The following is a 24,654-nucleotide window of genomic DNA, read 5'->3' as shown; positions in this document are numbered from 1 at the left end:
GAAATTCAAAAAAAAAATGCTCAGTTAGCTCGAGTGGTGGAAAGCTCGATTACGCCCGGCACCAAGTGTTATGAAGTGTTTGGACTGTTTGCGCTCTTGCTTCGATTACGTACACTCGTATGCGCTATGCTTTTGGTACTGCCGTGCCTTGGCAGTGCAAACATGCGACGCGAAGGCAGCTGTTGTATTGTGGTAAATTTTGTCACTGTAAAACATGTTTGCTCTTCATCTCTTGTATGCTAGGAAGAATTTCCATTGAATTTGGCATTGAACATGAATAATAAAGTCGTTGCTTATAGAGTTCTTTCTAAATTTTGTCACTAGTGAAGTAAATGAATGGATTATGGACGTTATTTTCCCAACCCCACAGTACACAGTTTACATTATTTTATCTTTCTGTTATTTAATTGTATTTTGTTTTATTTTATTTTATTTTATGTTTTTCACACATTTTGTATCATTCAAAATGTTCCACTAAATAACTGGAGTTCATTAGAAATATAATTTTTCATTCATGCACACTTGACCCCAAGTGTTTCTCGACGATTCACGTGGTTTTATTACTTTCAATTATTGGCTTATTGGCTCTGTCATTTAAAATGTATTATTTCACAAACAGGGAGCAAGTTTATTACAATCGTAAGTACAAAAGTACTCGACATGGACCTGCTCACAAGCAATGCGCTCGGTAAAGAAAACAAAAACATAACACAATCGTTATTTCATTGGACAGGTGATTTCAATGTAAGCATAACATTGGGTATGAACGAGTCATGTGGTCATTACCCCAAGCAACCTCCCGATCAACAACTAACCATCCAACTAACCAACGACCCCACTAATGAACCATTCGAGGTCTGGAACGTTAATGGAAATTAAATTTAATATTCAACGTAATGCATGAAATCTTAGGCGAAAGGTACATAAATTAAGTTTATAGAAGAGAGAATGTAAAATGTAAAACCGTCCTGTACTAGCAACAAATTTATATATTCCAATTAATTCGGCCAAACCAAGGTGTTTATCATTCACATCTTGATAACATAAAAGAAATCAACGCATCATTGATGATCCATGACAATCACTCGTATGGTTCTCAAGTAATTGTAGCTAGCCTTCGCATTTTTTTTGTTTGCTAAAGTACTTTAACAGAACTCGATGAATCCTAGAACGAGTGCAATAGAGCATGGAGGCAGTGGTGCAAGGTCTTTGAAATAACTCTTCACTACCGGGTTACAGCGATAGTACAGTGCGCACAGTACATTATAACAATCAAAATCACTTCATTATCGAAGGGTTGTTAACATGATGATAACAATCAATGAATGGTAGTTATTTGAATTTGAAGCTGACAGCACTTTTTTACAAACCCAATTCTCATCACATTACAGGATTGTGCAGCCAAGTAAAAGTGATTCACCTTGAGTTTGAAATTGCACGCTAGTCTTTCTCTCAACTGTCGCTTTTCGCTCCATTGAACGCCTTCTCCGTGACATGGTTTAAACACGGTTCCAAAAGACTTTCCCTTTTTTTGGCATCTTTTAAAACGAACAAACGGCACGGCAACCGTATCCTACGCTAAGAAACTGTATCACGAAATTGTATTGCTCATTCACTAGCATCTACCACCAGGAACAGTTTCGAAGGAGACGCACATTAAAGCCTTTCTTTATGTCTTTCCGTTCGGCCTTGAGGCGATGTGGTCCTTGATAGCCGTATGCAGTCGCCGACAGTTATAGATATATCCTTCATTTGAAAAACAGGCTTGACTACATATTTTCGCTAAACGAAGTCGCCCGTCCGATCCAATGTTTAGCTTAGCATTCCTCTGTTTGGCAAAAAGAAGGAGTACAGTAAGCGACAAGTGGAGCAGGCAGTCGGTCAGTCATATGCACACACTTGATCGCCATGAATTCAATTTAGACCACGCATTTGTTTTAAATGCCCCAATCAACTCCTTCAGCTGTGCAGACGGCGGGTATGCCTATTTGGAGGCTAATCTCGATTTAGCGGGCTAGCGGGTTTAACATGTTTTATGTGAACACCATAAAACGATTTTATATGTTTGCTATTGACATGTTAGTATCGTAAAATGGTGACAAAAACAAACGTTTCGTTTTATACATCTTACACGTACTCACTTACGTGGCGTTTGATTTGCCTTGACTAATAGACTGTAAAATATTGCCTTTGTGCGGTAAAGTAGATCACTGGTAGATCTGCTGATTGTTTCCTGTTTCGGCTACTGACAGATTACATTAATTTTTATCCATTTTTTGCTTCCCATTCAGTGGATTAGTTGAATTTAAAATACATTTCGACAGCAAATTCCTATTGTTTGATTGATTATGAACTAAACGCTCGGACTGAGTATTTTTATGTTTGTGTGTATTCTTGTCATTCACATTTCCTAATTCAAAACAAAAAACACAAATTCGGCTTGATGCCAAATATACCAATCCGATCCATCCGGCTGTTTAACGATAGATGGTTGTAATTTAGCCTGCCTACCAATCTATCTCATTCTGCAAACGTGTATTGAATGCGCAAGGTAGTTCTAATGAAATTTGTTATTTGTCGTTCGATTTTGTTGTGCATTACTTAAAAGTATATCAACTGGCCAAAAGTGCCTAAAACGAGTTTTAACGAAATTGAATGTTTAGTATCTATTGTTGTACACTTAGACCGCTTACTTCACTTAGACTGCAAGTGTTCGTCCATATGATTGAGTAGTTTGAAAACCAAAGCAAATTTCATTAAACGCGCGTGTTCGTGGGATAGTCCAAATTATCTTCACTGAAGGTATGCAGAACAATTAGGCGATAGTTTGCATAAGCGTCACAAAGCATTTGTGCAAGATCAATCATGCGAAACGATTGTGGAAGTTAATTTGCCATATATTCACGCTCAGTTCCAGCTGTTGATGGAGTAACTCGTGAATTTTCGCCGTTATGCGGGTCTTTTGTGAAAAATGGTTTTGGATACGGTTGACGCAAATATGTTTTCTCATACATCTTTGCAACAAGGGAGATATGCTGGAACGGTACACTTTAGAAAAATTAATTAGCACTCAAATATCAATGTTTTTCACACGAAAAATAGCATTCATTTGATTTAATATGGACTGTACCATAAACATTCGTTATTCTTTTCCACTTTACGTTAGTTACTCAAACTAAAATTTTAACGATCATGGTGTGCTAACACAATGCAATTAAACATGCATCATTGATTATTAACTAGCGAAAGGATTAACAAATAGTTTATTGCTACAAATGATCATTACCTTTATTTTTTTCCGGTCAATTTCAAATCGATTGTCGATGCTTTAGTTGTTGTACTTGTGTAGTTTGAAACGGTTCGTTTGTAATGAATATTAATAAATAATAAAATAGTTTCCGTTCTTCAGCACAGCCGATAAATTCATAGTGCAATGGCATAGACTACAGTACCAATAGGTTCCCCTTGCTTTGGGCGACATTGAGGTTGGTCACATTGATACTTCGACTGTTGACATCTATAAGCGGTTTGACACAACACAACGTAAATATAAGCACTTGTGCCCTCCAGCACCTCTAGCACTGACCTTGCATAAGGTGGTTTGTTTGTTGCATATCTGTTTGACCTCAGGTGCAATCGGTTGCATGCCACAGCGCGCGAATTGAGCTTCTCAAGAGTAAATATAAAATACTTATCCAACTCGTTCAAGGTAGTGTTTGGAACAGATCTATGTTCATGATTCAGCACCATTAGCTGGATTTTATGTTATGCTCACCGGATATAGCCTCCCACACTGAGTTTCTTTTTGAAATATACAAAATGCAGTATTTTCACCATTTTGTACCAGCAAAGATGGATTTCGGGAGAAAAAAAAATCCGTATTTCAAACAATCTCCTATCTAGGGCAGATTATGCTCGCACGGTTGGCTGCCGCAATTACACCAATTTCTCGCCATCGACATACTCACCCCATGCGGGAGGAAATGGGTGAGAAACGGTAGCAAGTAGAAATTAAAAAAAAAAAACTTATCGTGATTAATCATTCACCCAAACACGGGATCGGTTATGTTATGTTACATCAGTCTTATCGTACAATCGGAGCCGCACTTCAGCATCCGTTAGCGATTGCAATTGATCCGACAAGCTGTGAATCCATGAATATCGTTGCGCCTGTTGCGTGGACACACCCGCTAGTTTCCAGCACCCGCTATGAATTAGATGCTTTCAGTTCAATACTTACCAACACTAGCAGCCATCCTAGGAAGGGTTTTAGGTTTTTGGGTGTTCCGATAACCTTCATGTTGTCAGGAAGATTGTTGATCACTGTGGTTGGCGCTATAAAGAGCTGGGAATGCTGAATTCGTTTCACTGCTCACACAGCTATTCCGTCAGCACGCTACAGATGCCGTAATGTCAGTACACCGGCGCTTTCTTACTCAGTGTTTTAACATGAAACCACCGTTTTTACTTTATGAACGAATTTTGTAGCACGTTTCGTAAGAATCGTTTCTACCACAAAACCACAACCATAATAATGAGTTGCACGCTATCAACATTGAACACACTACTAGACACTCGACATCACCGAAATTAATATATCCACTCTTAGTGTACATGTATCGACGACTGAAGTCGTCTTAATCCACTTCGAGAAACGGTGGCCGATATGGATCAACCAAATCGAATGGGCACCACCTGCACAAGACGCCTTTAGCCTAGCACCTGCGCTTGCGTGCGGTGTTCGTTCGTAACTGAGCAAACCGCGACGGTTGATGAGCGCAACATGCTACTCCAACGTGTCTAGCTGCCCAACTCCACGGTGAGGTGATTTCAAATGATTGCGATTTTTCGGTTCATTTCTTTCACTCTCACTCTCCTTCTCTCTTTCTACGCCACACAGTGGCCTTCCCTTTTCCCATGCGCCTTGTTTGCTGCGGATAGCGAGAGATAGGCTTGTTTGCACGTGGGTATTTTTGTTTTTTGTTGATCGTGGTCAGGGGTTAAGATTTGACTCGATTAAAAGTAGCCCAGTCAGTTCGTTGACGTTCTCGGCATTCACCTGAGACAAAATTATGTCATCTTATACAGCGTTGTTATAGAGCCGCGTTATAGCGGTAAACACATTTTTCGAAAGGAACCTGGTATCTGTACCTCGTAAAATTGCTATTTAATTGTCTTTATGTTGTTGTTTTTTTCTGTGGCACGGAACATAAACGTTCAAAGTTTGCATACAACAAGGAGACGAGTTCTGTCAGGACAATTCCCTTCACTTTTGCCAAAATATCCCCTTTTTTTCGATTCACGAACCAGGCCGTGTTCTTGTGCTTGAATGGGCATTAGAGGTACCTTGATGAGAACGAGGGGTGGGGAGGCTCATTGACGAAGCAATGATTTATGGTTGATAATCCACCAAGAACACAGAAACCAAAAATGTGTTAGAAAAGAAACTGATCACTACGGTCCAGCGTTCCGGGCTACATAGGGCCGAAACATTCAGCCGTGACTGATTAGACCATGGTGAACAGACGCAGGCCATACTGAGAAGGACGCACGAATTAATAGACCTCATAAAGCACGAAATTTCATCTGAGCAGTGTCCCCATTGCAGTGATGGCCGTGGCACACCCCGCGCATGAGCGACGTTTTCCAGTTGTGTAATTTTTTTCCTCTCCGTAATTGAGTATTGGGGAAAGCATTAAGAGGCTGTTTTACAGGTGTCCCGATATTGTTTCAAATCGTTTGTGATAGATGGGCCTATCGTTCACCAGCCGTCCGAGTTTATGGATTTATGGGTTTATCAGACTGGTTTCGTACGATTATAGATTACTCCCAATGGAAGATGCAAGGCATAACCCTACCGACAAAGTTTGTATCAGTTGGTGCAGCCTGATGCTACGCACAAACTTCATTTCAAACTTAATAGCTGAAAAACTAACATTTATCTGGACTATAATTGCGATTGTATGAATAAACGGGGAAAATTTAAGCACATTTTATTCTATGCTATGATCTTCTGTTACGTTGCAATCGTACCCGTAAATCAATGATAACATTTTGAGTCACATCTACTAATGAATCCGCAAATCCAAATGATTTGGTGAGTTTTGGGAAAATTATGTAATGGGATCTGAGGGAATTTTCTTGCCATTGCTGACTTCATTCAAAAGAAAATAGTGTGAAAGTTGAATTGCACGAATTGACTCAATGGCCATTCAAGGCAGATATCGTTGGGAATGCAAACAGATGTAGGTGCAGTGAACTGTTATCACACTTCACAAGACTATTATACAAAAGCAGTTAATAGCTATTTAGCAGCAGCAAATAAATATAATGTAAATTGTAAGTTAAATGATCTTTGATAAACGTATTGTCACAACACGAGACGTGACACAAGATTAATCTACACAATCTTGTAAAGGGGTGAGTAACTCATCATACCTTTATGCTCTTGTTCAGCTCTCAAACATCAACCCGTTTGAATATTTGTAGCTTTATCAAATTATCACAAGATACCTCGAACATCTCAATTCCGTACAGGGGTCATCATCATCATCATCAGATTGATAATGGATTTTTACTAATTTGGCACAGATCCTTATAAGTTTGATACGGGTCGGTTTAAAAATAAAAATATCCACGATATCAAAATTGGTCTACATTTCGGAATGTGTACACTGTTTTCCTATTCATTTAAAATTAACAGCTATCTTATATTTGTGGCAACCGTGCTGTTGAAAAACACCTCGTGAACGTTAAATAACTCTTTTAACAAAAAAACTGACCCAGAAGAGTATAAAAATGCAGCAAAACAATCCAACAAAAAATACTTAAATTATCATCTTGTTGTGTACAATATTCAAAGAGGTTTAATAAAACTACACATAAATGGTCACCTCATGAAAGGAGCATACAAATAAGAATGTATTGTTTTGTCATATGGACTTTAACAAAATATTGTGTTTTGGGCAAAACACATGAAACCAGTCAGCTTAAAATCCACTCAAAATTTAGATCCAAATTACAAACATAAAACTTTAAAACTTTATTTGATTCAGTATAAATCATTTGCAAAACATATTTAAATTGCCTGTGAATTGCGATATGTTTTAGTTGGAAATGTAAGAGATGTAATTTTAGACCAAGGCTGACATATCGCAGTTTTGATGCCTTTACATTTTTCCATGTGCTGTTTGCTGAAAATTTTAATTGTTAACATGACACATGATTCTTCTGCTTTTATATTCTAGTGCGCCTAAAATGGTAAACGGGGGCTTCGAGACGTCACGTAAGGTCAAGTCGAGCAACCAGGGACAGCGGACATGGTAGAGAACGCCATGACACGGGACAGCGAAATACCGGCAATCTTCAATCCGAAACGCGTTCGCGCTCCCTCTGTCGTAGTGACAGGTCAGTTTCAGCTGCTCTTTTTCGCAGCCCCAACCCTATTTATAGATCTAACCCCTTTCAAATGTGTCTGTAATACCTTTGTTATGATTCCCCAGGAGACTCCCCAAATGGACCCTTTGGAGGTTTCACGAACAACGTGCCACAGATTACACATTCGGACTCGGTGACCTCGAGCCAGCACGATGGCCAGGACAGTCTGATCGGCATCACGGTAACCGGTGGAATGCATGGCGGTTGTGATACGCCAACATCACAGCCACATGCACTACTCGGTAGCGGCGGTGGCCTTGGTGTTGGCAGCGGCGGTGGCTCCGGCTCGGCTAACCCGGCAGTCTCCTCGAGTCTCCCCTCCACGTCGCGAGTAAAGGCATGCCGAGCGTCATGCTGCTCGGAGCTGGCGCAGAAGATGTACTTCGGCGTGTGCGTAACCGTACTGGTAACGGCCTCGTGGGTTGGTGCAACGCACTGCATCAAGTTCCTGTACCTGCGCCGAAATACCTACGCTTCCACGCTGCCTCCACATCTGACCGCGTTCATCACCGACGGAACGACCGATGCGATTCCGGGTGGTGCGGCACCGGACCAGAACTCCACCTCGGCCATGATAGTTCACGGCTTCGGACCCACGTCCTCGTTCTTGCCCTCGACAACCAAACCGATCATTACCTCCGATCGTGTAGCGCCCCCGCTAACCACACACGTCTTTAACGCACCGTTCTTTGCCTCTTGGTTCTGTACCAACTTCGCGATACTCTTCTTCCCAATCTACATCCTCGGGCGGGTCGCAATCAAGAAGTGTGACGGAACAGGCGAAGTGCTGGGCGAAATTTTGCGGGGCTTCCGGGACCGAGGCTTCACCATCGGACGCTTCCTGAACCGCTGCCTCACGTTCTGCGTTCTGTGGCTGCTGACCACATATCTGTACGCGCTCTCGCTCAAGGACCTTCTAGCAACGGACGTTATGGCTCTGTTCGCGACGAACGTAGCCTGCGTGTACCTATTGGCGTGGGTAATTCTCCAGGAGCAGTTTGTTGGTGTGCGGGTCAGTAAACCATTCCAGTTCAGTAAGTTGATCAATCAGCTTTAGTTTCTTATCTACGGTTCCGCTTCCCAGATCGTCGCTGTGATACTGTGTGATACGGGTATTGCGCTGCTGGCCTACATGGACGGAATTACGGGTAGCCCTACGTTGGGCGGAGTGGTTCTAGCGGCCCTGGCTGCCGCTGGTTATGCTGTCTTCAAAGTAATGTTTCGTAAGGTGATGGGCGATCCGCCCGTCGGGCAGATCGCATTCACGTTCTCGATCATCGGCTTCCTGAATGCGGCCATCTTGTGGCCGGTCTGCATAGCACTCTATTTTACTGGTGCAGAAATTATGCCCTGGGAAACCCTTCCTTGGGTAGTGCTGCTGATGGCCAGCGTTTTACTGCTAGGTAAGCAAGGCTAGTAGGAAAAATCAGACTTCATCTTTGAATGAAGAATTGCTGATCAAATAGAGCACTGTCTGTCTAGTAGTGCATGGGTAGAACCATATAGTGACATACCACATACCATTCGTTTTTTACTTCTCCCTTGTACCCCTGACAGTTTTCCACATCCTTACGCAGTTCAGCAGTGCCGTTACGTACAACATGTTTGTCACCCTGGGACTTATAACGGCTGTACCCGTTTCAGCTGGTAAGTGCCACTCGGCATGCCGTAAAGGACACCCGAACGATAGAAGCTGTCGACTGTCTTATCTGTTGATACTATTCATTCACAGCACTCGACATCGTGTTGTACGGGGCTCACTTTGCTGGTATGAAGCTGGCCGGTATCATATTGATAGCAGTCGGTTTCTTTCTCGTAATGTTTCCGGACAATTGGCCCGATTACATCACCCGTTTGCTGCGGTAAGTTGCTTTCTCTCGCACACCCCGCTTCTCTCGGACACTTCTTTTCTCTTTCTTGTGTTGTCGTACTTCTTGTGTTTATTGCTGGTTTTGTATTTTTACTTGAACTGTTTCTTGCGTTACTTGTCCACTATCTGTACCTCTCGCCCTGTGCGCCGGATGTATTTAAGTCTGTGTTCCCAGCTCGTCTCTACTGTCTCATTATTCCTATTTATCTACCATTGTCTATGCTCTCTTCCAAATATTCATCCTACTTCCTTCCTCCTATGTCTAATTACTTCTCTTCGCCTGTCGCTCTACCCTCACACGCGCTAATTGGGCGAACGTCCTGGACCTTTACTCTATGCTCATCCATCCATCCATAAGCGTCATCCATCAGTTAACGAAATTTGTTTCGAGTTTGTAGCCCATCGTTGTACATTTGATGACCCCTAAAACTATAGATAATTTAAATTATTTCAATAGAAATTTAGACACACGCATCATAACAGTGTCACGATAGCAGACATTACGAGGTTGTTCCATTGGCATCAGCGAATAGTATCCGATCATGTGCTCATTTTGGACCAATTTCCTCTCTAAACTATATTTGTCCCATACTAACTGCTATCCAGTTGTTCTTGTATCGTTTGTTGATTGCTCATCAATTGACACGTACTCTTTCCGTTTCCTCTCTTTATCTATGGATGTGGAAAGCGTCCTTCGATCTAAACCTGGCTGTCCCCTTTATATCTCTTACCATTTATCTATATTTGCATCCCTCGCCTCTTATCGTTGGTCAATTTTGCGCTCGTTGTATGTTGCATCCCCTTGGTAGAAAGCCAAGTCCGGAATATATTGATATTTTTTCCTCTCCTATCTCTCTTGCGTTAGATTGAACAAAACGAATCTCTTTAATTGCATGTAACACAAAACGCAAGGATTATACAATTAAATTTAAAACTTAACAATCTGATTTGTTCATTCTACCTGGCATTCGTATGCTGCCCCCTTTGTAACACATATCTTTTATTTTTGTAGGATTATATACATTTGTTTTGTGTTTTTTTTTAATGTAGATAATTGTCCTCCGTTCGTGTGCATAATAGCTCATGCTTCAGGCGCTACTTTCCATGCATCGTATAAACTTTTATTTTTACCATTCGTAATGTGTCCTGCCATCAATATCCTCTGACCCTTTTCACAACACCTTCTATTGATTGAGTGTACGTGTTTGTGCGCGTGTGTGTGTGTGTGTGTGTGTGTGTGTATATATATATATATATATATATATATATATATATATATGTGTGTGTGTGTGTGTGTGTGTGTGTGTGTGTGTGTGTGTGTGTGTGTGTGTGTGTGTGTGTGTGTGTGTGTGTGTGTGTGTGTGTGTGTGTGCATGTGTACGCGCGAGTAAGTGATATAGAAAAAGTGAGCATCCAGTAACCCTTTTTGTGAAATTTTATAACGAAAGGTGCTGTATGGATGGATGCCTATGTATGTATGTATGTGTGTGTGTGTGTGTGTGTGTGTGTGTGTGTGTGTGTGTGTGTGTGTGTGTGTGTGTGTGTGTGTGTGTGTATGTATTCATATTTATGGGTGTGTGTGTGTGTGTGTTTATGTATAAACCATGCAACAAACCATGATTACAACTAAAATTGTTTGTATTCAAAAATTACAGAAAAACTGGTCGCGCATTACTAAGAAACCAATGTTGTTGTGATACTGCTGATAATGATTACGAAAATTCGGTAGGAAATCAATCAAATATCATAAATCTTAATCCGCCAATATTACACCACTACCAAAAATTTACAACCAACAGTATAAATCCAATTCCGTTTTCTATACCGAAACGTTTCTGTTCTAGTTTCTTGAGTTTAAATTTTCAATTTCTTCAATCTTACCATGTCACTTTGCATTTGTACATTACTACAAAATGGAACATACCATGTATAGCTCTCACTGGCCTCCGTTGTTCGTTAATCTCACAAGTTTCCATGTAATGTTCATTCTACCCACTGGACGATGAGACATAACGCCAACGAAGCCTAATTGTTAACTCCATATAAAGTTGTGCGTTTTCATTTACTGTAATCTTCAGTTCTAGTTGCCTTCTAATATTCATCCTGAGTAAAAACTGTAGTAGAAGTTGGACCATTATGATCCTTGAAAACGTAATGTGGCACTCCCTATACTTTTTGAACATATATAACAGCTCTTCTTTCAAGCTTCTTTTCTGTAAATTATTTCTAGTATCTCTCTGCGAATTATTATTCTCATTATTGCTAATTACAATACGCTAGGTGTGATCAGAACTTAATTGCTGTACTGCAGTTGTAAAATAAATAATTATTTTCATTACTAGACTTGTTTCTGTCTAGAATAGGATAATACTTTAACATAAAAACAATCTTTTACCACACATGTTAATAGCTGTATTGTTTTAAAATGTTTTATCTTTCCTATTCCCTGTATCATCTTTTTATATGATTTGAAATTATTTCTTTTTTTATTTATATACTAAAGTTTTGTCTTTTTTAAACCATATTTTACAATTTAGCAGTTCAGTTTATTTGCTGTTACTTACCTAACCAGCGGAGTTTTCAATCTTTTATTTGTAATTGTGTTTTTGTTCTTTCTATCAATTCAGTGCAGGTTGTGTTAGTTGCTTATATTTTCTCACCTTAGTTTGTTTCTGTTAGTCCTATGAATCGTACGGTACATGAACCCATAATTAGCTTTTTAATGACGGTTTCAATGAATGGCATATTCCTGTAGTGTATTTATTGTAGATTAAAATAAATTCTCCTATATTAATTAATTGGTTTGCCTTTACTTTCTCAAAGCTACCAACTCTTATACCTAAACCATGCACAACAAATACAAATACAACTAGCTATACCATTTTTTTTTTTAATTTCTTTTAAGAATGGCCTAGGGCGCCGTACCACAACTAGCTCTATAATATTGTGCAACGAATTGGTTAACCATGCTCTGTATTTCTGTACGCTATCTTTCTCGTCTTCCACTGCCGATTTTTACTCATACTTTCATACTCTGCGCCGTATTGTCACAGACACACACAACCCTTCACTTTATCTCCTACTCTCTTTATCCTTGGCTGTTCATCATCAGCTGATTTAAAACACTGCTTATCTTTTCATATGTTCATGGATAATAGCATTTCGATGTAACATATTTCATCGTGTTGTAATATTTCATTCTTTCGTTGTATACTTCTGAGCTGCTCTTTCTCTTCTCTCTTCGGCTCTGTATCTTTCTTCCCCTGTCCTATCTTCATTTCTTCTACTTCGCCTACCTTCGCTGTCCACTAGATTAAAATATTGATTAATTTTCTGGCGTTAGTCAAATCATTATCGCTCCCATTGAATCCCATCCTGTTATTGGCTCGTTGTATATCCACCACAAAAATTCTCGCTGCGGTAATGTACACAGTTCTGGTAGATGTAAGGTTTGGCAACAATGTATGTAGACTTATTAGCTCATGCTACAAGCATTATTGAGTACTCCTGGCCTCAGTAGTACCTGTGACCTTTAGACTTCTCTTTAGTAGACGAAAAATAGGATTGCAAGGCCACTGCATAGACTAGAATGAAAATTGCAGGATGAAAGCTATCTATACTATTGGCCAGACGCAGGACTAAGAACCGCAAAGCAAAGGAAAGCTAAAATAAAATAATCTCATCATTGCATTGCTGCAACATCCAGAGTTCCAGTCACAGTGGCTCAATCCGGTTTCGTGAAACGTACTATTCCTTCGGTTAAACTATCGCTCTTTACACAACCTTTGGATATTCTCCCGAACTTGCAACGTTTGTCAGACTCGTGAGCAATTCCTTTTCCACCATACAAATTCAATTATCCGGTCCAGCATCCAGCAAGTCAGGATATATGTTACAGCACTATCCCGATACATCCCCTTACATGGTCCTTCACAGCCTCTCTTATAACCACTCACCCCCACCCACACCACACCTCCACCCATACCCTAATGCCCGCTCCGTTCACTGCCACATTCGGCTGTCCTTTTAACTCACTCTCCCGTACAACTGGTTTTGATGTTCAGTTATGCCAATGGTTTTTAGTCGTTCTAAATTCTCAAATAAAAAACCGAACCCATATATTTCAATTGTTTTCCAGAAATATCATCTTGTTGGGTCACAACGCGAGGTGAGTGTCCGTGAACGTACTGAACGAATAAAACTTTCGTTTTGTTTTGTTTTCTTCTTCTGTTTACAATTGTTACTGCATCGTTACGGTTTCGGTTCTATTTGCGTTCCAGCAGTATGCAAACCTACCGAACTTTTCTGTTTACATTCACATCGAGTTGGTGTTTTTCATCATCATTATCTCTTTATCTCTCTCGCTCTTTTACTCTCTCTCTCTAGAGGACAGTTTTCGTTGTAACTTTTTGATTTTGCTGTTCATTTTTCGTGCGCCCTTTCGGTGTCTATCTTTGCCTGTTTTTATGTCCATGTGTCCGTTATGATCGTCACCTTTCGAATGCCCGATTACACTCTCTATGTAATATGTATTTTCATATATGTTTACTGTTGATGGTGTCACTTCATTTGCAATCTATAGTTCCCTATTTGCAAAACCTTATTCGGATTGTATTGTTTACAAGGGTTACAATTCTTTATTATTTATTTATTTATTTATTTATTTATTTATTTATTTAATTAAATTGTCCGCCAAAGGCTTAACAATATGTTGCTTAAAAACTAAGGGGAGGAAGGAATGTGCGGGTTAACGAATTATGGAGTGGGAAGGGTGATAGTGTTGCGAAGGAGGGAGCGGAAACGGGGGGGTGGGATATGGTAGTCGAAGAGATCGGAGTGGTCATTGAAGGTGGCTAACGCTCGTAGGAGTGGGTCATTTTGGCCGTAACGGGTTCGGCGAAATTCAATGTAGAGGGGAGCTCTCGGGCGTAAGGGTCGAGACGGAACATAAAGGGGTATACGCGACAGGAGAGATGGGGAATCAAGGTCAGAGGAGAGAAGATTGGCAACAAAAAGGGACTGGATGATAGAATGTCTGGCTTGGATAGGTTCCAGACTAAGCAGGCGACAACGGACATGATATGGAGGAATAGAAGACTGATTGGGAAGGAAGCGACGAATGGCAATACGGGTAAATTTGCGTTGGACTTTCTCTAGCCTAGCCATGGCAGTGATACCGGGTGGAGACCAAACGACTGCAGCGTATTCAAGAGTGGGACGGACCCAACAGCAGTATAAGGACTTAAGGCACATTGGATCTCTTATCTCGCATGCTAAACGGAGGATTAATCCAAGACATAATCCAATTATGTCTTGCAGGCTGCATTGTTGATCATTCAACATCATCATCAAGATAATGGTAGCCAAAAATAAACACACGCGTAACATTTCCTCTGATAAATTCAACTGTTAATGCATTTTTGCATGCTTTGTGTTGAACTCATGCCAAAATTGTTCTTGAAACCAGTTATTGTTCCTTGCAACGCACAATCTCTAAACAACAAAAGAATGCAAAATACTTCTTCATTTGAAAAAAAAAAAACGTTTCGTTTCGTTCAATATTTTGCGAAATATATAGCTACTGGTCTCGTTTGCTTTGGTACTCGGGTTAGGCTGGTTGCTTCTCAATCCAGTGACTGATGATCAATCGGCCAAGCGCTAGCCTATCACACATTTCGCAGCTTATGGACTAATACTATTTAACCATGATTAATGATAGTGAAAGTTGCCTTCATTACTAACCAGTTTTAATGATAGTACACAATCGATTGTTCTGTTTGCCATATCGTTTGTGTAACAGTACATTACCATTCGAGTATTGTATTTTTTGAGATAGCTACTGTCGCTAATTTATCTAATTTATTGATATATAATTTATATATCAATTGATTACTATCGAGCCAATATTTAATTAAGACAATATAATCATGCAATTTTACCTCCAATGAATCATTTGAAAGAAAATATTTACTTTTGCAAAAATATACTCCGATTTCTAAGATATACTGAGAACGACGAATATATACTAAAGTTAAGGGAAACGAAAAGTACATAGTATTGAGCTTTAATTTCAATTCCTTAGCATAACACCCCTATCCTTTTGAACAGTTTCAATCGTGCTAAAACTTTCATCAATCGGCCATTCTCTGCACTAAGAGGGATCCTTTCATGCCACGTATTCCCGGAAAAGTTCATCAACCTAAATTGCAAATCGGAATAAACATAAATATCAACGAAATGGAGGAAACATCAAGAAATGCGGAATCCTCTACCTTAGCGGTGCAAACATGTTTAGTAGAATAGCCCCCAAAAAACCGCAACAGCAACGGAGTTACTGTTACGCTTGAGCGTGATGATGAATTTAATTAAATTTCATAATTTATTTGGTTCTGGGGCCGGTGGCTCTTGGATGTACTCCGCACACGTTTCGTTTACGTGCCGGTACGTGATTAGAACATGCAGCGCCCCGTACGAACACTGCCCATTAAAAAGTGCGAAGAAAAAGAGAGTGATTTACTAATTTAGGACAACAGGGTTGCTATAAGTGGCCAGGAATCTTAATCGACAAAAACGTGTTCCAACCATGAAACAGTGCTTGCTCAAAAATAAGTTTTCTATTTGTTCATTTTGTTCCCTGGTGTGCAGAAATTTAGAAGAAAACAACAACAAAAACATTTAACAAAGCGCAAATGAAGTCGAAACTGTTCCTCTAGAATAATTGTCGTAAGCTTGAGAAACCAAATTTTCGTTTGAGTCGAACCCCACACCTCACCTCACATTGAATCTACACCGTTTTTTCATCCTGTTTTTCCGTAGAGTCTCATAAGCAATGAACTAATTCCTCACCTACTCGTTCCAGATACACTACAAAAGAGGTAAACGTTTAACAGAGTCTCCCAATTGCTGATTCTAAACTGCTCTTGACATTGCCAGTCTATGCATACAAGCATATGTGAATGAAAGCGATTGTTTGAAGCAAAATTGCATCACATAAGAAAAGCAAAAAAAAAACAAAATCATTAATCTAAAAAAACAAAAACAACCAAAACTAATCACTCCCATCTAATCTAACCGCCACAAGACAGATAGTACCAGATTGTACTCTAAACTCAAGCCAAGTCCCAGGCCAGGTGAGACTCCTAAGTAGGTTGAGATTTGTTCTCCGTAGACCAGTCTCGTAGTAAGCAGCCATATATAATCTATATATGTTTGTATGTGTGTCTGTGCGTGTGTGCTAAAAGCACATCAATTACTTTACGCTGCTGCTCGCGCCAATTTACTGCTTCTAAACCTTTCTTCCGAAAAAAAAGCCACTCGTCAACCAATCTGTTCCTATGTTTCTCACACCATCAGTTTGTTCCATTAGTGTGCAATAATTACCATGACCCTTACCGTCGTTAAATTGGTCTAAACATTTTCACATGTAAAGCACCGATCCTCTGCATCTTTAAAGTTGGGAATACACCATAAGTAAAAAAATCCCAGTTGACACAGCTTGCTTGTTATAGTTGTTAGTAGTAAGATACACTATCGAAATGTAGGTACATAAAGGAACGTTGTATATACCTCAAACGTACTGTAATTGGTATGTAAAAAGTTATCATTTGCGACATTTGTATGTCCTACACTGAAAGCCTGTGCCTAAACATAGTCAATCACTGTCACACTTATACTGCATACGGAACAAAACTGCGGAAATGGAAACCGTACTTTCCGGCAAGTACTAGCAAAATAATCTGCACTGTTTTAACCCCCACCACACTCTCCAATAGTGACCACGAGGCAGGGAAATTTAGTGATTATTCCATAGTTTCACTCAAGACAATCTTGAAGATAAACAAAACCGAACCAAAAAAAAATCAACACGATTTGAGCAAGCATCCGATTGTAAGAATGAATATGAATGATCACTTACATTTATTGCCAACGCTTTTAAGTATTATTTTCAAACCATCGTGTACAAAAATCTTACCCATCATTGAGTACTATTCAGTTATGTGCGTGTGTCTTTTTTAAATAACCCTCTCTCGCCAAGCCAATCGAATTTACATTAATTTCTAATTCTTCTCTAATCCATATCTTTCAATATCACACTAACAACATATAACTCACGTACACGACCCCAAACACACACCTCGTTTCGTTGCAAATTGTTACACGCACGCAGTCGGCCAGCCTTTTGTAGAAGGGATATTGTCGTTGCCTCACCCACATCTACTGTTCGATAAAAAGTACAACTGCACAACGCACCGATTGTGTTGTATTGTGTCGCGTTGCGGAATGTAGTTCTAGCTATTCCCAAAAGACAACATCACTCTACCAAACCAAACCTAACACAAACCGAAACAAAAAAACAAACAAACAAACAAAAACCGACCTGCTAGAACCTGTACCATTTCAAGGCAGAGGCTGTTTGAAAGTAGAAGCAAAGGTAAGTAAGTACAGCGCGTTGTATAATATTGCTACCCTACAACTTTGTAGTTTTATATCATCACCATTACCATCACCATCACCAGATTGTCTAGAAAATCCTTCTTCTAATGAAGTTGGCAACGACAACGAACGCAAGATCAATTGTAGCAACATCAACAGCCACTTTTTCCTATCAATGTATATTTCTCTCTTTATCTCTCTCTATTTCTCTCTTTCTCTCTCTCTCTCTCTCTTTCTCTTTCTTCTCTTTTCTCTTTCGCATAATCTTATTCTATTCCACGAATCTACACCACCGACTTCTTCTCCTCCACATTCACCAAACACCAAACCTTCCTTGTTTGTGCTACCAATACTTTAAATGGTTTTCCCGTACCGCTATTATATTCATATTGATATCCTTAATTGCTCCTTTTTTTCCTTATCAACATTCTCCCTTTTTTAATAATCTGAATTAATATGCAATAAACCGCTGTATCCTGCGCTTGCAATCTCAGGGTAATGCGCAAATCCTCTACCAGAATGTTTTGTTCGTTTTTAAACACTCTCCCAGTTCTCCTTCTTCTCTACACGATCCTGTGTTGTTGGAAGCTTAACAGTAATCACACTATCCTCGAACGGAACTCTAACACCACCTTACAAACTCACACTCTTCACACACTTGTGCATATTGTGTTCACCTGGATTGCATTGGGGCGACAACTAAGGTAAAAGAAACACCGCTATTATAAACTATCGATGCTATTAGATGTATGCTGTGCTTTTCGGACCCGAAACATTCCTTCTCCAACGCAATACGCGTAAATTATATTTTCGGCAAATTCGTAGTAGCTCCATTACAAAGTAAAACGCATTTGCATTATTGGCTTTTGTTACTTTTTTCGTCTTTCTATCGGCACAATCTTGAATCGCTTTACATATGCAGTTTTGTGATTTGCTTAATGTCTTAGTAACAAATTAATTCATCTTCATTTTAAAACTATATTCTGTGTGTATTTCGGTTCTTTCAAGTTTAATCTATCGACTTACACTCCAACGTACTGTGTGCGCTTTATTCATCTCTCTTTCTCTCTGGGCATGAGAAATAATTGCTAACTTACTGAAAAATACCATTTCTGTTTTCTTCTGTTAACTTTGCTTTACTTCGATGGGGTCATCATCAGCTAGTGTGTGTGTATGTGTGTGTTACAAGCAAAAAGCTTTTATTGATCATCCTTCATGTTCAAATGTTCATTATCAATTTGACTGTATTCGGTTCCTATGTTTGTTTTACAAGAAAATTTAAACTGAGAGAAAGAGAGCAAAATTAAACTTCTTTTTTCTTTGAGAAAATTAAAAGCTTCATTCACCACCACCAAAAACTGGCCAAAGCAGTGGTGGAATGTTATCGTCAAAACAATGTGCTTTGCTTTTGAATACATACTAGCAAACAAACAAAAAGTACATAAATCACTGCATCGGCAGTTCAATAGTCCAGTTTTAATCAACATTGGCTTCTTTTGTGGCTGTACTTGTCGATTTTGGTTTGTCTATTACCCGTTACCTCACGATCTCTACTTTTACCTAACTGTTTTAGTTTTGCAGATCTTATTTATCATCACCGCTTCTACACCGGCTTTCATGTTGGTAAACAGATGGCTTCCCTGATCCGTGCACTAATCCTGCGTTATCGATCTTTTGTGTTTTGTTTCCATTTCCATCTCTATCCTGCCCTGCCCTGTTCCGAAATGCCTTGCTTTACAGATGGGGTCGTCATCCTCGAAGCGGAACTCCATCGCAGCATCGCGACGTCATCGACTATCGGACGGGCTACATTCGATCGCATCTTCGCTCTCCCTCTGGCCGGGTGAGATGACCGATCTGCAGCAGCAGCAGCAGCAGCAACATCATTTGCAGCATCAGCAGAGCCTGCAGCACTTTCAGCACATCCTGCGCAATGATAGCAGTAGCGATTTCGTTGGTCTAAACCCGCACGCAAAACTGCGCCACTATTCGCTCACCGAAATGACAACCAACTTCATCCGAAAGCCGGGTTCGATCCGGCTTAGCCCAGGGTTGGGTACCGGGAGTGGTCCTAATTCTCTGTCGGCCACAACCGACGCTCATCGCTATCCATCGATGAACGGGCGTAGCAGCTCTTACGGGTCGCTGGAGTAACAATGCTCCCTTTCCCCGTACGGAGCAACAGCTTAAGGACAATCTTTCAAACAAGCTGCGATACACAATACTTAGATGTTTCGTGCACAGGAACTGTGACACGATTACGCGAGACGCGATAAAGTTAAAAGTAGAGCAGGTGGATTTTGCTTTCCTTTAATCTTTTAGTGTCTGAATTTTTTTATCTGCTCGTGGACAAACAAACAAACCACATCGTACCAAAGATCGAACAGAGTCACAATTACTTTAGTACTATGTTCACTCACAGCAATGCTACTAATAACGACAGACAGTTAGGTGTAAAGTATTTCGTTCGCCGCAAGCATCCACAGCAGTTGTCCACAGCAAGCATGTTAGCAGTTTTCAATTGCCTGATAGTTTAGCAATCACTACACTAATTCCCCTTTGATAACATAACTAGAGTCGTTTTATCAGTACCTATCACACACAGCCAGAATCTTAGTTATATTTTAATTAGTGTACAGCGTTGATTCCCATTTTCAAAAGGAAAACTTTAATGAACTAGTAATAATGAGAATCATAACAATAGTGTAAGCAGCGCGTATATAAGCGTTACTAGTTTACTAACACTAATGATAGCACTTCTCTACGGTAAGCTACGGTTACTGGCCATGGCAGACAACCTGATGGCTAGAACCTGGTTTTACAACATCTGTTTGTAGCTTAACGTTTCTAAAATTACCGTTCGGAATTGATGTATCCGGTGATAGAGGCAATTTGTTAATAGTTTAATAGAAGTAAAATACCGATTTTTGTTCATAATGGTTTAGAATGAATGTTATCCAACGAAGCGTGTTGTGCTAGTTACATATTTCCGATGGAACACATTAAGAGCAATGTTTGCATACCTTACACAACTCACAAAGATGAACAATGTGTGGCAATCGAACAATAGCTTAAGGTACACCAAATTCCATCAAACGGCATCATATTTCAATGATAATTCCAAATACATATTTACACATTCAATCGAGCGTAAACAACGAATCCATTTCTGTACAATGATGTTTCAAATCGGGTCCACTCCTGCAAGGATAGTGTTAGTTGAAAAATTCTGAAACCCAAATGAAATATCAGAAACAATGATTGCAATTCTTCCACAAAAAAATTTGTTTGGTTTAATTTATATTTGTGTTATTTTGTGTAACAATAATACTAAAAATAAGTACTTAGGTACTAGTTTTTGGCTGGAGTTGTGATAGGTTGTTGCTCATTGAATAGGTAAGTATTAAAGCAAATATTCATACCATCCACACATTGACGGATAAAGGGTATCGGGGCCCTAAGCAGTAAGACGAGTAGAGATCCCCCCGACGGAGCCCAAGCAACCGCCTTGTCCGCCCACCGTTAGATCCACCACAGGTGGGTTTTAGGTGGTCATCATATCCGAATGAAAGCACCGCTCAAAAGAACAAATCAATGCCTAACGATTGTTTCCTATATTGAATGGTTTTCTATATAATTTAATGAGAACTCGCGATATTCTTAGCTTTCTCTGTGCAACAGATGTCCGTGTACCAAAATTTTGTTAGACCACAGTACCAGTACCACACATAGAGAAAATTAGACTCGCAGACTAAAGCATGGTAAAGAATTCCATTTTCACACTTTTACTAACGTATGTGTAGCAACAATAAGACATTGTGTATACGATGAGCTGTTAAAAATTGTAAAAAATAACTTGAAACTTGCAACTGATGCATGGACACACTCAAACACAGATAGTTTTCTATCAGTTTCGATTACAGCTTTTAGGCTTTTAGGACGGCAGCCGTCCTTAGCTGATGTTCTTCATACGTCTTTTGCGCTAAAGAAATTCGCCAACACCCCCTGCTTTTCTCCACTCGATTTTGCCAGGAAAAACATTCTTCTTTTACACAACAACCGTTGTCGGTCAAGACCAGCCTGCCTGTACCACACACTAGTGGGGGCTTGGCTTTCAGTGACTTATGGATTACTCATAGCAGGGTAGTAGTCCTACGTATGAGAGCACAGTCAATTCGAGGCTTGAACTCATGACGGCCATGTAATGTAGTTAAGTCGTACGAGTTGGCGACTGTACCATGAGACCGGCACATATTGGCAAGAATTTTGAACATGTCGTCCGAATGCTTATTCTCACCATTTGCTAGCTATTATTTCCACCGTCTGTTCTACTGCTAGAATCTCCAAAGAAATAGGATAATTTTTCTTACAGTTTGCTGGTTTATGCAATGAAATTATGCGTAAAAAATAATACAATACAATACCTTTAAATCAACAACTTAACAAAGTTTTTAGATCATTAAAGCAATAAGTAAATAATCATTTATTTGTTAATTGCTAAATTTGCAGATGCCTCCGTATTCCACGAAGCACATCAAGAGTGACTGGTTGTGAATCATTACCATTCCTGCAATTAAGACCAAGCAATATTGGTCCGGGAACTGTTCCTGAACCCAAATTGATCCTGGAACTGATACAAGACAGATCAATCCTGAAACTGATCTTGAACCCAAATTGTTCCTAAAAAAACTGATTTTGAATACATACTATTCCTGGAACGGATTCTCTGATCCATACTGGGTCATCATGCAGGTCCTGGATCATAAGCCAAATCTATAGAAAAGATCCTGTTCCGAAATCAGTCCTGTTCCTGAACCTTTACCTATGCTGGAACAGATTTTGAACCCATACCAGCGTTGGATCTGCTATCCCTATCCTAAACGACTTTAGTATTTGTCCAGAACTCATGTCACTCTTGAAACAGATCATGAACACCTGATCAGCTGATTGAACTGATTCCAACCCCATACAAGCCCTGAAACTGATTCCACGGCCATTCCGGTCCTGAAACAGATCCCAAACTCATCACGGCGTTGGAGCTGGTCATGAACTTGTCTACTGCTGCTGAAACCGCTACTTTTTTTTAATAATGAAAAGTTCCTGTATCTATCTGCCACCGCGACGGATCGCAAATGTGTCCGGGTCCAAGAACAGTACGTAATCCGATACAATCGCTGGTGCCGCTACAACACTTGTCAATGAACAATTCCCGAGTTTAGTTTTTGGATAAATGACTTTACTAATGCTTGCTAAAATAAATAAAAAGTATAATATACACATCACAGTAGCTTTGTTTCTACATTTTTTTTATCGAATCTTTAATATCTATTTCATTTTGTTTTGTTTATTACAATATAAAAAGCTTCAATTCATCCCTATAACCCATCCTATTTTAAAATAATTTTATTGTAATCGTGTACGAAAGAATTAAAAAGTACATCGCGCAAAATAGCGACAAGCAACGACTCATGCTTAATTTCCTCGAACACCCATAATATGTGTTTCGCGGAAACATACTGTAATCATTTTGAAGCATTCGTTAACCCTTAACGTTTGCTTTTGCTCTGACAATATGTCAAGGGTGGATGAGATGACGTCATGAATTTATTATGAAACTGTCAGCTGCTTTAATTGTTGTTTGTTTGTTCAGCGATCATCGGTCAGTAAAATTCCTTCAACTTAACTTTCACTCGTTTTAAACATAGTTATTCGACTGTATTCAAACGTCATACCAGTTGTAACTGAACTTCACCTTTGTACTTTGCTGCAATCGCCATCCTATAACGCACTTGGCATACATTATGGCAGCAGAACAAACCCGCGACACTGGCACAAGTTGGTGGAAAGAATTTTCTAATTTTATGCGTAAAGATACGAAAGGCGTTGAGGTAAGTGCCTGGATCAATTGTATTGTCTGAGTATTAAAAAAATATTTTCTATGAATATTTCGGTCCGACTCTACAGATAGTCAGCTACACAGTATCTGGAATTTTACTGTTTGTGGCCTACAGAAAAATACGCCCAGTAAGTTGTGATCATTGTTTAATACACTCAACACAGGGTATTGATGAACATTTGTTTTGCAGGTCACTATTTTCGGTAAACCATCGGACATACCGCATCATTTTGTCCGTGATCAAGTAAAACAGTATGGTAGGGTAACTAAAATAGAACCGTCACAAGTGTACGGTCCTCTGCTAGTTGTGCAACATCATCCACCGGCGAAGGTATTTTTTTGGTCGAGCAAAACCATACCTATCAAGATAGATGGTATCGATATCAACGCCAATGGGTATTCCTGGTTGCAGTCCGTTGTGACCGGCAAAGAAATATGCTTCATCCCGATGAAGGAACCATCCAGCGCCGCTCAGATTGAATGCCGTGTCTGTATAAACGATTCGAAAAAGCACATAGATGTTGGTGAAGCATTGCTTAGCCTAGGGTTCGCCAAGCTCTCCGTCCCGGTGCCAAAATCGGTACCAAATCGAAAAGATGTGCACGCTGTCGCACTATATCAATATTATCGAACGTTGGCCAAGGCTGAACGGTACGCCAAGGATCGTCGCAATGGTTTGTGGCAAAGTTCGTTGGGTCCCCGGGTTTGGCCACTATCGTTGTGGCCTGTATTGTGGGATCGTGTGACCAACCCCAACCGCGTTCCGGCGCTTGTTCGATGATGCACTGTTTCAATCTATGGTTCACTACAGTGAGTGAGAAATAATAGAAAACTTGCAGTATGTGTAATGCATATTTTCTGTTGGTGCCTTAAGCTTGTATATCTATGACAGAAAAAGCAATCAATAAAATGTTACAAATCGTACTTAAACTTACGCTTTAATATAGTCCTACCGGCGTTTGATGTTGACAAGATCAGGAATCCATTTTGAAGTTTACGAACAGAAACCATAAACCGA

At 39.8% G+C, this 24,654-nt stretch overlaps 3 protein-coding genes across 17 annotated transcripts in view; 2 read left to right on the top strand and 1 right to left on the bottom strand.

Moving 5' to 3' along the window:
* LOC121587682 (putative thiamine transporter SLC35F3) overlaps positions 1 to 21,034 on the top strand; it is a 29,041-nt gene extending 8,007 nt beyond the window's left edge. The window contains exons 2-11 of one of the 14 annotated variants that reach the window (XR_006004090.1): positions 7,248 to 7,407; positions 7,503 to 8,449; positions 8,522 to 8,840; positions 8,995 to 9,084; positions 9,170 to 9,299; positions 10,963 to 11,032; positions 13,446 to 13,475; positions 16,167 to 16,182; positions 17,475 to 17,738; positions 18,235 to 18,324. Coding sequence is in view for 11 of the 14 variants with exons in the window: in XM_041904687.1 (XP_041760621.1) it covers positions 7,320 to 7,407; positions 7,503 to 8,449; positions 8,522 to 8,840; positions 8,995 to 9,084; positions 9,170 to 9,299; positions 10,963 to 11,032; positions 13,446 to 13,475; positions 19,481 to 19,894 (2,088 nt within the window). In the remaining 3 variants the exon portion in view is untranslated. Of the gene's footprint in view, positions 1 to 7,247; positions 7,408 to 7,502; positions 8,450 to 8,521; positions 8,841 to 8,994; positions 9,085 to 9,169; positions 9,300 to 10,962; positions 11,033 to 13,445; positions 13,476 to 16,166; positions 16,183 to 17,474; positions 17,739 to 18,234; positions 18,445 to 19,480 lie in introns of those variants that run through there. The other 13 variants (XM_041904691.1, XR_006004091.1, XM_041904687.1 and 10 more) reach the window with 13 other exon arrangements.
* Positions 1 to 24,647, bottom strand: part of LOC121587684 (mucin-5AC-like) — a 28,154-nt gene extending 3,507 nt beyond the window's left edge. Inside the window, exon 1 of one of the 2 annotated variants that reach the window (XM_041904701.1) lies at positions 24,572 to 24,647. Coding sequence is in view for 1 of the 2 variants with exons in the window: in XM_041904700.1 (XP_041760634.1) it covers positions 4,241 to 4,300 (60 nt within the window). In the remaining variant the exon portion in view is untranslated. Of the gene's footprint in view, positions 1 to 4,240; positions 5,045 to 24,571 lie in introns of those variants that run through there. The other variant, XM_041904700.1, reaches the window with a different exon arrangement.
* LOC121587688 lies at positions 23,353 to 24,570 on the top strand. Its single transcript, XM_041904708.1, has 3 exons — positions 23,353 to 23,628; positions 23,705 to 23,764; positions 23,827 to 24,570. The coding sequence occupies exons 1-3, from the start codon at positions 23,542 to 23,544 to the stop codon at positions 24,415 to 24,417; spliced, it is 738 nt and encodes a 245-aa protein (XP_041760642.1). The 5' UTR covers positions 23,353 to 23,541; the 3' UTR covers positions 24,418 to 24,570.
* Positions 24,648 to 24,654: the final 7 nt, after the last annotated feature.

The sequence above is a fragment of the Anopheles merus genome, chromosome 2R, assembly GCF_017562075.2.
Source record: "Anopheles merus strain MAF chromosome 2R, AmerM5.1, whole genome shotgun sequence".
NCBI classification, from domain to species: Eukaryota; Metazoa; Arthropoda; class Insecta; order Diptera; family Culicidae; genus Anopheles; species Anopheles merus.
This window is presented reverse-complemented; position numbering and strand designations above follow the sequence as displayed.

Bases quoted from the DNA above. Each gene is read 5' to 3' on its own strand.
- LOC121587688 (XM_041904708.1), top strand. From the start codon at position 23,542: ATGGCAGCAGAACAAACCCGCGACACTGGCACAAGTTGGTGGAAAGAA. The intron at 23,629-23,704 runs GTAAGTGCCTGG...CCGACTCTACAG, and splicing joins AAGATACGAAAGGCGTTGAG to ATAGTCAGCTACACAGTATC. The intron at 23,765-23,826 runs GTAAGTTGTGAT...TTTGTTTTGCAG, and splicing joins CCTACAGAAAAATACGCCCA to GTCACTATTTTCGGTAAACC.